The sequence below is a fragment of the Delphinapterus leucas genome, chromosome 5, assembly GCF_059928025.1.
Source record: "Delphinapterus leucas isolate spDelLeu-1000000601 "Yukka" chromosome 5, BTC_Dleu_Yukka2, whole genome shotgun sequence".
In the NCBI taxonomy this organism is placed as follows: Eukaryota; Metazoa; Chordata; class Mammalia; order Artiodactyla; family Monodontidae; genus Delphinapterus; species Delphinapterus leucas.
In genome coordinates, this window is record NC_143133.1 from 25,468,772 (window position 1) to 25,484,534 (window position 15,763).

The following is a 15,763-nucleotide window of genomic DNA, read 5'->3' on the forward strand; positions in this document are numbered from 1 at the left end:
CTCAAGTCCATTCTCTAGTAGGTCTGTGTCTTTATTCCTGTCTTACCCCTAGGTTCTTCATGACATTTTTTTTTCTTAGATTCCATATATATGTGTAAGCATACGGTATTTGCCTTTCTCTTTCTGACTTACTTCACTCTGTATGACAGACTCTAGGTCCATCCACCTCACTTCAAATAACTCAATTTCGTTTCTTTTTATGGCTGAGTAATATTCCATTGTATATATGTACCACATCTTCTTTATACATTCACCCGATGATGGACACTTAGGTTGTTTCCATCTCCGGGCTATTGTAAATAGAGCTGCAATGAACATTTTGGTACATGACTCTTTTTGAATTATGGTTTTCTCAGGGTATATGCTCAGTAGTGGGATTGCTGGGTCATATGGTAGTTCTATTTGTAGTTTTTTAAGGAACCTCCATACTGTTCTCCATAGTGGCTGTACCAATTCACATTCCCACCAGCAGTGCAAGAGTGTTCCCTTTTCTCCACACCCTCTTCAGCATTTATTGTTTCGAAATTTTTTTGTTCTAGTTCTGTGAAAAATACCAGTGGTAGTTTGATAGGGATTGCACTGAATCTGTAGATTGCTTTGGGTAGTAGAGTCATTTTCACAATGTTGATTCTTCCAATCCAAGAACATGGTATATCTCTCCATCTATTTGTATCATCTTTAATTTCTTTCATCAGTGTCTTATAATTTTCTGCATACAGGTCTTTTGTCTCCTTAGGTAGGTTTATTCCTAGATATTTTATTCCTTTTGTTGCAATGGTAAATGGGAATGTTTTCTTGATTTCACTTTCAGATTTTTCATCATTAGTGTATAGGAATGCCAGAGATTTCTGTGCATTAATTTTGTATCCTGTTACTTTGCCAAATTCATTGATTAGCTCTAGTAGTTTTCTGGTAGCATATTTAGGATTCTCTATGTATAGCATCATGTCATATGCAAACAGTGACAGCTTTACTTCTTCTTTTCCGATTTGGATTCCTTTTATTTCCATTTTTTCTCTGATTGCTGTGGGTAAAACTCCCAAAACTATGTTGAAAAAGAGTGGTGAGAGTGGGCAACCTTGTCTTGTTCCTGATCTTAGTGGAAATGGTTTCAGTTTTTCACCATTGAGGATGATGTTGGCTGTGGGTTTGCCATATATGGCCTTTATTATGTTGAGGAAAGTTCCCTCTATGCCTACTTTCTGCAGGGTTTTTATCATAAATGGGTGTTGAATTTTGTCAAAAGCTTTCTCTGCATCTATTGAGATGATCATATGGCTTTTCTCCTTCAATTTGTTAATATGGTGTATCACATTGACTGATTTGCGTATATTGAAGAACCCTTGCATTCCTGGAAAAAACCCCACTTGATCATGGTACATGATCCTTTTAATGTGCTGGATTCTGTTTGCTAGTGTTTTGTTGAGGATTTTTGCATCTATATTCATCACTGATATTGGTCTGTAGTTTTCTTTCTTTGTGACATCCTTGTGTGGTTTTGGTATCAGGGTGATGGTGGCCTCGTAGAATGAGTTTGGGAGTGTTCCTCCCTCTGCTATATTTTGGAAGCGTTTCAGAAGGATAGGTGTTAGCTCTTCTCTAAATGTTTGATAGAATTCGCCTGTGAAGCCATCTGGTCCTGGGCTTTTGTTTGTTGGAAGATTTTTAATCACAGTTTCAATTTCAGTGCTTGTGATTGGTCTGTTCATATTTTCTATTTCTTCCTGATTCAGTCTTGGCAGGTTGTGCATTTCTAAGAATTTGTCCATTTTTCCAGGTTGTCCATTTTATTGGCATAGCTTTGCTTGTAGTAATCTCTCATGATCTTTTTTATTTCTGCAGTGTCAGTTGTTACTTCTCCTTTTTCATTTCTAATTCTATTGATTTGAGGCTTCTCCCTTTTTTTCTTGATGAGTCTGGCTAATGGTTTATCAATTTTGTTTTTCTTCTCAAAGAACCAGCTTTTAGTTTTATTGATCTTTGCTATAATTTCCTTCATTTCTTTTTCATTTATTTCTGATCTAATCTTTATGATTTCTTTCCTGCTGCTAACTTTGGGGTTTTTTTGTTCTTCTTTCTCTAATTGCTTCAGTTGCAAGGTTAGGTTGTTTATTCAAGATGTTTCCTGTTTCTTAAGGTAGGATTGTATTGCTATAAACTTCCCCCTTAGAACTTCTTTTGCTGCATCCCATAGGTTTTGGGTCATCGTGTCTCCATTGTCATTTGTTTCTAGGTACTTTTTGATTTCCTCTTTGATTTATTCAGTGATCACTTGGTTATTAAGTAGTGTATTGTTTAGCCTCCATGTGTTTGAATTTTTTACAGATCTTTTCCTGTAATTGATATCTAGTCTCATAGCGTTGTGGTTGGAAAAGATACTTGATACAATTTCAATTTTCTTAAATTTACCAAGGCTTGATTTGTGACCCAAGATATGATCTATCCTGGAGAACGTTCCATGAGCACTTGAGAAAAATGTGTATTCTATTGTTTTTGGATGGAATGCCCTACAAATATCAATTAAGTTCATCTTGTTTAATGTATCATTTAAAGCTTGTGTTTCCTTATTTATTTTCATTTTGGATGATCTGTCCATTGGTGAAAGTGGGGTGTTAAAGTCCCCTACTAAGATTGTGTTACTGTCGATTTCTCCCTTTATGGATGTTAGTATTTGCCTTATGCATTGAGGTGCTCCTATGTTGGGTGCATAAATATTTACAATTGTTATATCTTCTTCTTGGATCGCTCTGTTGATCATTATGTAGTGTCCTTCTTTGTCTCTTGTAATAGTCTTTATTTTAAAGTCTATTTTGTCTGATATGAGAATTGCTACTCCAGCTTTCTTTTGGTTTCCATTTGCATGAAATATCGTTTTCCATCCCCTCACTTTCAGTCTCTATGTGTCTCTAGGTCTGAAGTGGGTCTCTTGTAGACAGCATATATATGGGTCTTGTTTTTGTATCCATTCAGCCAGTCTGTGTCTTTGGGTGGGAGCATTTAATCCATTTACATTTAAGGTAATTATCAATATATATGTTCCTATTCCCATTTTCTTAATTGTTTTGAGTTTGTTATTGTAGGTCTTTTCCCTCTGTTGTGTTTCTTGCCTAGAGAAGATCCTTTAGCATTTGTTGTAAAGCTGGTTTGGTGGTGCTGAACTCTCTCAGCTTTTGCTTGTCTGTAAAGGTTTTAATTTCTCTGTCAAATCTGAATGAGATCCTTGCTGGGTAGAGTAATCTTGGTTGTAGGGTTTTCTCCTTCATTACTTTAAATGTGTCCTGCCAGTCCCTTCTGGCTTGCAGAGTTTCTGATGAAAGATCAGCTGTTAACCTTATGGGGATTCCCTTGTGTGTTATTTGTTGTTTTTCCATTGCTGTTTTTAATATGTTTTCTTTGTATTTAATTTTTGACAGTTTGATTAATATGTGTCTTGGTGTGTTTCTCCTTGGATTTATCCTGTATGGGTCTCTCTGTGCTTCCTAGACTTGATTAACTATTTCCTTTCCCATATTCGGGAAGTTTTCAACTATAATCTCTTCAAATATTTTCTCAGTCCCTTTCTTTTTCTCTTCTTCTTCTGGAACGCCTATAATTCGAATGTTGGTGCATTTAATGTTGCCCAGAGGTCTCTGAGACTGTCCTTGGTTCTTTTCATTGTTTTTTCTTTATTCTGCTCTGTAGTAGTTATTTCCACTATTTTATCTTCCAGGTCACTTATCCGTTCTTCTGCCTCAGTTATTCTGCTATTGATCCCTTCTAGAGTATTTCAAATTTCATTTATTGTGTTGTTCATCGTTGCTTGTTTCATCTTTAGTTCTTCTAGGTCCTTGTTAAATGTTTCTTGCATTTTGTCTATTCTATTTCCAAGATTTTGGATCATCTTTACTATCATTATTCTGAATTCTTTTTTGGGTAGACTGCCTATTTCGTCTTCATTTGTTAGGTCTGGTGGGTTTTTATCTTGCTCCTTCATCTGTTGTGTGTTTTTCTGTCTTCTCATCTTGCTTATCTTACTGTGTTTGGGGTCTCCTTTTTGCAGGCTGCAGGTTCGTAGTTCCCGTTGTTTTTGTTGTCTGTCCCCAGTGGCTAAAGTTGGTTCAGTGCATTGTGTAGGCTTCCTGGTGGAGGGGACTAGTGCCTGTGTTCCGGTGAATGAGGCTGGATCTTGTCTTTCTGGTGGGCAGGTCCACGTCTGGTGGTGTATTTTGGTGTGTCTGTGGACTTATTATGATTTTAAGCAGCCTCTCTGCTAATGGGTGGGGTTGTGTTCCTGTCTTGCTAGTTGTTTGGCACAGGGTGTCCAGCACTGTAGCTTGCTGGTCGTTGAGTGAAGCTGGGTGTTGGTGTTGAGATGGAGATCTCTGAGAGATTTTCGCCGTTTGATATTACATGGAGCTGGGAGTTCTCTTGTGGACCAGTGTCCTGAAGTTGGCTCTCCCACCTCAGAGGCAAAGCAATGACTCCTGGCTGCAGCACCAAGAGCCTTTCATCCACAGGGCTCAGAATTAAAGGGAGAAAAAGTAGAAAGTAAGAAAGAAAGAGGATAAAATAAAGTAAAATAAAGTAAGATAAAATAAATAAAGTTATTAAAATAAAAAATAGTTATTTTAGAAAAAATATTTTTTAAGTTAAAAAAAAAACGGATGGATAGAACCCTAGGAAAAGTGGTGAAAGCAAAGCTATACAGACAAAATATCACACAAAAGCATACACACACACACTCACAAAAAGAGAAAAAGGGAAAAAAAAAAATATATATATCTCATCGCTCCCAAAGTCCACCTCCTCAATGTGGGATGATTCGTTGTCTATTCAGGTATTCCACAGATGCAGGGTACATCAAGTTGATTGTGCAGATTTAATCCGCTGCTCCTGAGGCTGCTGGGAGAGATTTCCCTTTCTCCTCTTTGTTCGCACAGCTCCCGGGGCTCAGCTTTGGATTTGGCCTCGCCTCTGCGTGCAGGTCACTGGAGGGCGTCTGTTCTTTGCTCAGACAGGACGGGGTTAAAGGAGCCGCTGATTCAGGAGTCTGGCTCACTCAGGTGGGGAGGGAGGGGCATGGCGTGCAGGGCGGTCCTGCGGCGGCAGAGGACGGCGTGACGTTGCGGCAGAGGACGGCGTGACGTTGCACTAGCCTGAGGTGTGCCGTGCGTTCTCACGGGGAAGTTGTCCCTGGATCCCGGGACGCTGGCAGTGGTGGGCTGCACAGGCTCCCTGGAAGGGAGGTGTGGAGAGCGACCTGTGCTCGCACACAGGCTTCTTGGTGGCGGCAGCAGCAGCCTTAGCGTCTCACGCCCGTCTCTGGGGTCCGCGCTGTTAGCCGCGGCTCACGGCCGTCTCTGTAGCTCCTTTAAGCAGCGCTCTTAATGCCTTCTCCTCGTGCACCAGGAAACAAAGAGGGAAGAAAAAGTCTCTTGCCTCTTCAGCAGGTCCAGACCTTTTCCCGGACTCCCTCCCGGCTAGCCGTGGTGCACCAACCCTCTGCAGGCTGTGTTCACGCCGCCAGCCCCAGTCCTCTCCCGGCGCTCTGACCGAAGCCCGAGCCTCAGCTCCCAGGCCCTCCCGTCCCGGCTGGTGAGCAGACAAGCGTCTCGGACTGGTGAGTGCTGGTCGGCACCGATCCTCTGTGCGGGAATCTCTCCGCTTTGCTCTCCGCACCCCTGTTGCTGTGCTCTCCTCTGCGGCCCCGAAGCTTTTCCCCTCCAACACCCGCAGTCTCCGCCCGCGACGGGGCTTCCTAGTGTGTGGAAACATTTCCTCCTTCACAGCTCCTTCCCACTGGTGCAGGTGCCGTCCCTATCCTTTTGTCTCTGTTTATTCTTTTTTCTTTTGCCCTACCCTGGTACGTGGGGAGTTTCTTGCCTTTTGGGAGGTCTGAGGTCCTCTGCCAGCATTCAGTAGGTGTTCTGTAGGAGTTGTTCCACGTGTAGATCTATTTCTGATGTATCTGTGGGGAGGAAGGTGATCTCTGCATCTTACTCTTCCGCCATCTTCCCCCTCTCCTCCGTTGGTCACTTCTTAAGTCCTATATCTATGAGACCTCCATACATATGAAATTAACTTTGTTTTTCCCCTGCTTTCTTTCTTTTTTTTTTTTTTTTCATTTTAATTGTTAGAACACCCCAATGAACCAAGTGGGCTAGGGGGGAAATTTTTCCCCTCCCCAAATATATATACTATATCTCTGGCATACCATATCATTTCTTATCTCAGGCATAGGACATAAGTAAATTTCCTTGTTACATTATCTTTTATTGCTCAGGCTTCCTCACCTCCACTGGCCAGTTTTTGCTAGGGAAGAATAAACAGGAGGATTGAATGGGAAGTATAACTCATTCGATTAACACACACACATACACGCACACAAACACAGAGTGAAACATATATCTACAGTGGTGGTAATCTGCATCTATTAATTTTAAATAAATGTCACATTTAAATTTTATTTATTCTTTTGGTTGGCAGATTCTAGTTCCATATGCTTTTTTATTTCCTTTTCACTATTGCATATTAGAATGAGCTGTTCTAATATGCAAAACTGACATCTCATACTTTGTACATTCAAAAATAAAAGTCACATTTTTGATGTCAGAAGAGATAAGGATTTAACAAATATTAACCTGGCATGCACTTAGTTTCTTTTCAAATTCCTGATTGAATGCATTCTGAAAATACTAAACCACCAAAGTATGTGGATTAGATTTCTACTTTTGTGGAGTGATGCAGGGGTGGGGTGGGGTGGGGTGGGTGTGGGACTGGGACTGATTCCATGTCTCCTTAAATGGATTTTTTAATCAAATACATGAGCTTGGAGAAGTCTGGGAAGGAATATAATAAAGACTGGATAACTTTCTTTGGCAAATTCCAAATCTCTTTCAATATTTATTATATATATATAATTTAATTTGATTTTTATTTTAAAATGTACTTTATGAACATTTTCAAACATACATAAAAGTAGAGGGTAGACCATAATTGGTTTATATATTTTATACCAAACCTAAGCCTTTTTATCACTGTATTTTATTTCCTTTTAGTAAAATAATAATTCAATGTATTCAAAGGGAACAGAACTTTAAAAAAATTGAAAGGTTTTGGGGGAGCAAATAATTATCTTAAAAATTATGTCTGATAACAGTGTATTAGTAAGTCCCTAGCATGTGGAGTTAATTTTCCTTTAAAGTGAATTTGAGATCACTGGAGAGATTTTTTAAATTGGCTCACTATTTCAAAGGGGAAAATTCAGGCCTACTTATATATTTGGAATCTGAAGAAGTAAGATGTTTGGTAGAAATTAAAAATTTTTAACTCATGTACTTTTGAGATTGTTTAAAATTTTTTTCCCCAAAATCTAAGACAAAAACAAATGTTATTTCAACTTATTGTTGATTTTTAAAATTTAGATTACTAAGTAGAAAAAATGTGTTTCAGAACATAAAAATAAAGCGCTATAATACTATGTTTAATCATTTAATCTAATATTCTTTTAATCATTATTCAGTTTCTTCAAATTAAAAAATAAAAAAGAAACATAAAATATTTGCAGTGTGATGGAATATACAACTCATATTACAAAACACTCTAATTTGATTCTCTATGATATAGTACATCAATAATATACACCTTAAAGTATATGTATCACATTAAAAACATAACCTATTTTGGTTACTTTCCTAGGGATGCTATTTTGGTAAACTGGGAAATAGAGAATTCCATAATTAGTCTAACACAGTTTTGAGGAGAATGAAGAAAATTTGTATAGGAAGGAATTCACTAAAAATCAGAGTCAAAAATAATGGAAAATTATGTCCATTTGTGGTGAAGCAATTTGGGAAAGCTGGGGTTAATGCTTTCTAATTTTTTTTCTTTTTTTCTACTTTTTTTCTTTTTAAGGAAATTGATAAGGGAAGTAGAACACTTGACTGTTGGATAAAATGTAATAATCGAAAACAATTTTAATTCTAATTAGAGAAATCAGCCAAATTTAGGAATGTGCTTTGAGAAAAACATGTCAAGATTTTTCTTCTCATCTAGGTTTCTGGCCTCTGTTTCATTAAAAAGATCTAAGATCCTCTTCTCATTTTGTTCTTTCTCCCATAGCTTCTCTCTCACTTTGCTTCTAAGAATGGTGAAAGAGAAATCCTCTCTATTTTGGCTGTTATGGTGAAGAAGGCCAAGTGCCTCCCTGTGACTTCAGAAAAGAATGTTACTAAAGGGAAGAACCTGTAACTACTATGTATTTGAGACAAAATCATCCCCTCACCTTAGAACTCCAGATACCTAAGTAGATACTTAAAAGCATGTTAAGTGATACTTAAAAGCACTGGTCCAAATCCCACACGGATACCTGATTTTCTAATTCTGTATGTATATAATGTCTACCAGCCTTGCAGAAGCAAGTTTTATGGTTTTTAAAAAGGTGGTTTTACCATTTATGGTTTTATGGTTTTACCATAAGTTTTATGGTTTTACCATTGTACACTAGAACTTTATTTCTTACCTTTTTTTTTTTGAGGTGACTAGTTTGAAAAATCTCAATCAGTATTTCTATATAGATGTATATTTTGGCAAAATTAAATAGGGTCTGTGTTCTTGAAGACATGAAAAAAATCTACTACATTCTAAGTAGTAAAATCTAGACTGTAAACATTGGGTTATTAATATTTTAGCATATTAACATACTAAATTTATCTTTAATATGTATGTTTCTTATATATCAGCATAGGTATACACGAAAATACTTATATTACTATTTTTGTTTTAGTCATTATATTTCTCCTCTTTTTCAGGTAATGTTTAGAGGACTCTACAGCAACATTTGGTTTTGGACATATTCAAAATCTCTTCAACTTTTACTTTCCTAGTCCACTGTCCTTCAAATTTAACTTGCTTGCAATCCCATCAAACATTTTACATGGTTTGCAATGGTTACATGAACTTGTGGGAAGTAGCATTTGTACCATTTCATACTTTATTTACTATGGCACTTTAGGAAAAGAACTTGGAAAAAGCTTCCAAAGCAGTATTTTAAAAAATGAATCTTGTTGTGAAGCTTCGGAGAAGTTTTCGAACATTGATTGTTCTCTTAGCCACCTTTTGCTTGGTGAGCATTGTCATTTCTGCCTATTTCCTCTACTCTGGCTATAAACAGGAAATGACACTTATGGAAACCACTGCAGCAGCAGAATGTACTGACGTTAAAATCCTACCATATCGGTCAATGGAGCTGAAGACAGTCAAACCTATTGATACATCCAAAACTGATCCTACAGTCCTCCTGTTTGTGGAGAGCCAGTACTCTCAACTTGGTCAAGATATTATCGCTATCTTGGAGTCCAGCCGATTTCAGTTCCATATGGTCATTGCCCCTGGCAAGGGAGACATACCCCCTCTAACAGATAATGGCAAAGGGAAATATATTTTAGTTATTTATGAAAATATTCTGAAGTATGTCAGCATGGACTCATGGAATCGAGAGCTTTTAGAAAAATACTGTGTGGAATACAGTGTTAGTATAATTGGTTTTCATAAAGCCAATGAAAACAGCTCACCAAGTACACAATTAAAAGGTTTTCCATTAAACCTTTTCAATAACCTAGCTCTAAAGGACTGTTTTGTCAACCCTCAGTCTCCTTTGCTGCATATTACCAAAGCCCCTAAGGTTGAGAAAGGCCCTCTTCCTGGGGAAGACTGGACAATTTTCCAGTATAATCATTCAACCTACCAGCCTGTGCTTTTAACTGAATTACAGACAGAAAAATCCCTTTCATTCTTCTCCAGCAAACCACTCTATGCGACGGTGATTCAGGATCTGGGGCTTCATGATGGAATTCAGCGAGTTCTCTTTGGCAACAACTTAAACTTTTGGCTGCACAAGCTCATCTTCATAGATGCCATCTCCTTCTTGTCAGGGAAGAGACTGACATTGTCTTTGGACAGGTATATCCTTGTGGACATTGATGATATCTTTGTTGGGAAGGAAGGGACAAGGATGAATGTCAAAGATGTGAAGGTAAGAACATTTATAAATCACATGATTATTTTTCTTTCACTAACTCTGTGGTATTGATGAAATAGAATTTTGAATATTTTAGACTTCTAATTACTCAAAACTTTAAGATGCAGTAAATTTGAGATAAAATAAGCATTAAAAGTAAAACTTAAACTAAGCCTTAACCATTCCTCACCTACCCCCAAAATGCTTCAGAGGGGCATAGAACTAAAATATCCTAAAGAGTATTTGAACTTAATCTCCTTGCCTCTTTTAGATTTTGCCCATCCCAGCCAACACCCCATAGAACAGCCTCCATTACTCCACACATGTTGCAGTTTGTAGCAGTAAGACTAATAACAGTCATGAAAATCTATCGCTGGACAGATCCTCCTGCCCTACTTAGGTTTGACAATGGTGGTTAAAATATAAGATAGAGAAGCAGCCCAAGACTTTTATATAACAAGTAAGCATAGTGCTTGTCTATACGAAATGTTCATACATTTGTAAATATAGATATGAAAAAAAAAGTTTTATAGGGGATGTGGTATTAGACTTGACCTCAGGAGCTACCATCACTATCTCTATTATCACATCATTTTGGGTAACACAGCAGTGTTAACTGGTAGCACTTCTAGGCTAAGGTCAAGTTGGCTTCAGTATAACAAATTCACCCTGTGATTGCTATCAGATAAAGGAAAAGCCAAATATGTTTTACTAAGGTGGGTAGGTAATTCTGAGAATAATTCCCTTTTTTATCATCTTGATTCAAGAGTTTCACTTGTGCCTATCTTGTTTTATATATAATCAAATTCTTTCTGTGAACAAGTAATTTTAGCAAGCATATAAACAAAAATAATAGAACACAGCTTAGAATAATAAAGGAACTAGAGATTGTTAAGATCATGTCATCTTTTTTGTATTTCTGCTGTTAGGCTTTTTATCCTCCAAAGATGAAACCTCAATATAACAGCTTTTTTCCCCATCCTAACAGCTTATGACCATTATAATAAAATATTATTAAAACCAGTGAAATAAGTTAACTTTTTAAAAATCTTCAAAATGCATGTGGACCAGTGAACTCTGTTTTTAATGAGCCACTGAATGAAGTATCACTTGACTGGGATCCAAATATTTTATTTTGAGTATTGTTGTAAAGGGATTAAGTGATCCCTCTTGAATTCTGTCTAGAGTTTTCTTTTTTTTTTTTACTTATGCTTTTTTTGTATTTACTATTCCTTTTAATTAATGTAAATTCTAGTTTTATTTTAATTTTAAAATCAAAAACTTAAGGCAAGGTCATGTGCTTCAAATGGTTCTCTGAGTGATTCCTATCCTGAAATCCTGAAAGGAAAAGTTTCCTAATTTTAGTCTAATAAACTGTATGAATTGAAAAAGTTCTTTATAACTCTTAACAAATTTTTCCACCTCAAATTCAGCTCTATCACTTATTCTCAATAGAAAACAAATAGCTATTCACCACTACTCATCTAATATTCAAGGATTACTGAGGACTTCTTGAATGACATAACCCCAAACAAAATAACAGAATACCAAAATTTAACAAAGGCTGGAACAATGCCACAGACAGATAAAGAATCAGAAAAGTTACGTGTGTATATATATATAGATATATATATAGTGTGTATGTATGTGCATATGTAAAGTAATTGTATATTCTATACACACACACACAAACACACACACACATGCCCATGCTAAGTTAACTGTCACTTTGAAGAAAATACTCTTTTCTGCCCCTTTGTGTGTTGTATCTGGTTCTTGCTCAGAACTATTAACCAAAGAATATCAGAAACTTGACTGGAACTGAAATAACTTGTTGGGTTACTTATAGGTCAATAGGGAATACTGTTTTTCAATATAAAAATTATAGTTCTAGTCTTGGGAATTTGATTTCTCTTTTGACTATTATTTTTTGGATAAATATGATTTTGTGGGAAAGAATCTTGAACTGTGTGTAGAAAAGCTCTGCATACTACCAGTTCTTCATCCTCATGTTCCTTTTCTGGTGGTGTAAGATTTCTTTGCACACTGATAGATGAGGAGAAATCCATCCTCCCTCAAAATCTCCCCAAATTTTCCAGAGCTAGGGTGTTGGATAGCTAGTGACATTTTTCTATATTATTCTAAACTAGAGAGTAGAAGTATGCTGTTCCTCAATAGAACAAATTGAGGAAAGCTGGAGGGTTAGGGTTGAAAAACCTTGGCTATGTGCATGATTGGACCTTCCTCAGGCCACTCCCATGATTGGACTGGGAATACATAGCTGGGAGCAATCAACAACAAATTCAAACATGGCCTTGACTGCAGCACCACCTCACTCTATGGACAAAACATATACTCGCATATTATTATTTGAGCCAATTTTCTCACTTTGTGGTAGAGATTCTGGATCATACTGTTAAAGAATTAGTGTTTTTAAGGCACAGAATTTGATGCAGTGAAAAGAATGCAAGTTTTTCAACTGAACTTGAAAGTCCATATTCTTTCCACTACATGGTTCTGCCGTATCTAAACTAAAGTATATCTAGGTTTTGTGGGGGTTTTTTGAGATTTATGTGCTTTATCTTATTTCATCATGCCCTCATCTGACCAAAGCCACTGATATAGAAATTAATATGTCCATTTCTAAGGCAAGCAAAATTAAGCTCAGTTTCAGTAACTGTCATCTGACTGTTAATTAAATTTCACTGTGTATCTAAAAATTCAAGATATGAGTGAAATTTAATGTATAGAAACTTGTAGAAACTAACTGTATTTTGAAAGATTGTGAAATATTAGCTATGAATGAAGTCAGAAAATATCGTCATGTTTTCACTTGTTAATATTTCTGTGTGGTCCTCAAGGCCATCATGAAATATTTCCTGTAAATCTAAAGCTCTATTAGCAAGATGACCTTCATCACCCTATGGAGGGTGATGTCTTATACACTTGAATTTACTGTTTCTTGGTTTTGAAAGTAACTCTTGTTTTCATCATGGCCTTACTTACGTGTAGGTAATGTTCATTCCCAAAGTGATATCAGTTGAGTGATAATGCATTTTTTAGAGAAAAGTAAAATAATAAAGGGCCATCCTGATTATTAAAAACTTAATTTAAAAAGTCTTCTTGCAGACCACTAACCTGATTTCTATGAACAATGTTTTACCCTTGGTTGTTAACACTTGGTATAGTCATAGAAATTTGATAGAATTGAGAAAATATGTTCTTTTTTTCAGTTTCCCTAAGACAGAATAAATGCTCTTTCTCGATGGTGAATGTAAGCTTCCACACTGGAAATGAAATCAAATATATTATTGATGCTATAAATAATTCTGGTGCTTTCATCAATTCTGTTGACCTGTCATTATTCTCTCTGTTGGCAACAAGGTACCATTATTAGCACTTTATATGTCTTTAGATTTCTTGGAGAAATGCATCCATTTATTCATTGGACATCTACTCTGTATAAGACTATATTTAAGACATTATCTGCCTGAGAAATCCAGACTTTATTTTAAGGTCCTATGTAATCCAGCTCAATTTACCTTTTCAACATCTATTCTTACTACTACTCAATATACATTGTTTCTGTTAGGCTAGCCCACTGTCTATTCCCCTTCGATGGATTGATAGTGTTTACGTTCACCTCTTTTCTCAGCTTCTAAGCCTTCGCTAAAATACTTTCCTTGAATCTACTCATATTTCAAAAGCTATCTCAAGTCCAATTTCTTATGAGAAGGCAACAGATGCCCTAATGACCCAAGCTGAAACTGTGTCCTTAAATAATCACTGACCTTAACTGCCACTTATCTTCTTCGTGTACATGAGTCAACTCCAAAATTAGGTGGTGAAACTGTTTTTTCCCATACATCTAATTATGTCTCAACATATGTAATAAGTAATCTTAGACCTGATTTGAAAATATTGTATTGACAGTCATTACACTGTATTTTAACTGTTTGGTGAGTGCAGAACTAATTAGTCTCAGAATTGAACTTACTACTTTAAAAAAGAACAATTTAAGGATAGTTTTGAGTTTTGTCTCAAAACAAGTGATATATATATTTTGAGTCAGAGGCAAAAATAGGAGAAAAAAAATCTATGTTATAAACCTGAAGTCCAAAATAAGCGGCTAGCTGACTAATTCGTTTGACTCTTTCCCCCACGTAGTGTTTTTAATGGATCTATATACATAGACTGGTATTAAGGTTTGGTCCAGATAAAGCAATTTACCAGTGTCTTAATTTGGATGTCTTTATGCAGTTGTTTGACTCCATATTTCCTGCACTGAAAATCATAGGTTCAAAGATTTATAGTGCAAAAGTAATAAATTGTGCAAATTGAATGACTAAAACAGAGATGTTAAGTTAATAGATATAAAGAAGACAGTTAATAGAGGGTCTTAAAATACAGAGAAATGAGTTTTGGTTAGTCCCAATAGCTATTTGAAAACTGTTCTTAAACAAGGAAATGATATGATGAAAATATTTGAGAAAGGTTTTTTTTATTATTAATGTAAATATCTAAATAAAATCCCAGTTCAAACTTGTAGGAGTTACCATGTTTAACAGGAGCCAGATTACTATTAATAGGAAAAAAGAAATCTAGCATAGAAGAGAAGTTAAGACCCTTGTTATAGATTTGAGTAAGGGTTGGAAGAGAAAAAGAAAGAAATCTCATGATATTTAAAGAAGTGACCAAGAAAATAGAAAGTTATTGGTTCTATGAGCATCAACAGAGATGATGAGAGGCTACAGTGGCAATTGAAGACTAGTTTTCTAACATTTTACAATTGTAACTGAAACAAGTTGTTATATTTGACAACTTAATAAACATTTTTTAAAGAATCTGTGATATCTTAGAATAAATGGAATCACAATCAAAAAAAGGAAAGGAGCCTAACAGGAAAGGTTGGTATGTGGTAGATGGACTTCAGATTTGATACATTATCAACCAGTATAGATTCGACAATGCAGGACAGTCCAGGCAGCAGGAACTGGATGGATGGCCCGTCAGAGTTAATCAAGCAGCATCTGAAAGCTCCTCGGCAGCTTCTAAGCAAGTGAGCCAGCATGCAATCAGCAAGTGTAGCATAAGAGCTAGGCAGTGGCCCAGGCAGATGGGGGTCAACATTTATTGGGATATTTCACAGCAGAATGAATGGATAAGGTTTGTGGGCATAAGTCTTCTTTCTGAAAAAAACAAACAGAAGATTGTGGAAGAGGTGGAATTTGACAACATGGAGTTTGGCAGAGAGAACATGACAGAGACCTGGAAGCAGGAACTCAATCACAACAATAATCCTATAAAGGAGAGAGGACCCATCAGCAAGACTTGTGTGAAACTACAGCCCTGACACTGACTCACATTCTTTAGATATCCAGGGAAGAATTGCATTTAGAACCTCCTTAGGTGCCCAGATGCAAGAAGTTTATGTACTACTTGAAGACACTCAATTGGTTCAAAAAAAAAAAGCAGGTACTATCAAAGACTTATAAGAATGATCCATGTTCTATATAAACATAGAGAGAATTACTGTGTCAATTAAAATGTTTTTTAAATTTATTTTTCAGCTGGGAAATATATTTTTTTAATTTTTTATACAATTTTTTAAAGTTTGTTTTCCATTTTCAGTTATTACAAAATATTGGCTACACTCCCCATGTTGTACAGTACATCCTGGAGCCGATCTTACACCCAATAGCTTGTGCCACCCACTCCCCCACCCCTATGTTTCCCCTCCTTCCCCTCCCCACTGGTAACCACTAA

The 15,763-nt window shown here is 36.5% G+C and overlaps 1 protein-coding gene across 1 annotated transcript; it reads left to right on the forward strand.

Moving 5' to 3' along the window:
• Positions 1-9,034: 9,034 nt before the first annotated feature.
• LOC111186101 (N-heparan sulfate sulfotransferase 4) lies at positions 9,035-15,350 on the forward strand. The gene is made up of 2 exons (XM_089911242.1): positions 9,035-10,012; positions 14,952-15,350. The coding sequence occupies exons 1-2, from the start codon at positions 9,035-9,037 to the stop codon at positions 15,348-15,350; spliced, it is 1,377 nt and encodes a 458-aa protein (XP_089767368.1).
• Positions 15,351-15,763: the final 413 nt, after the last annotated feature.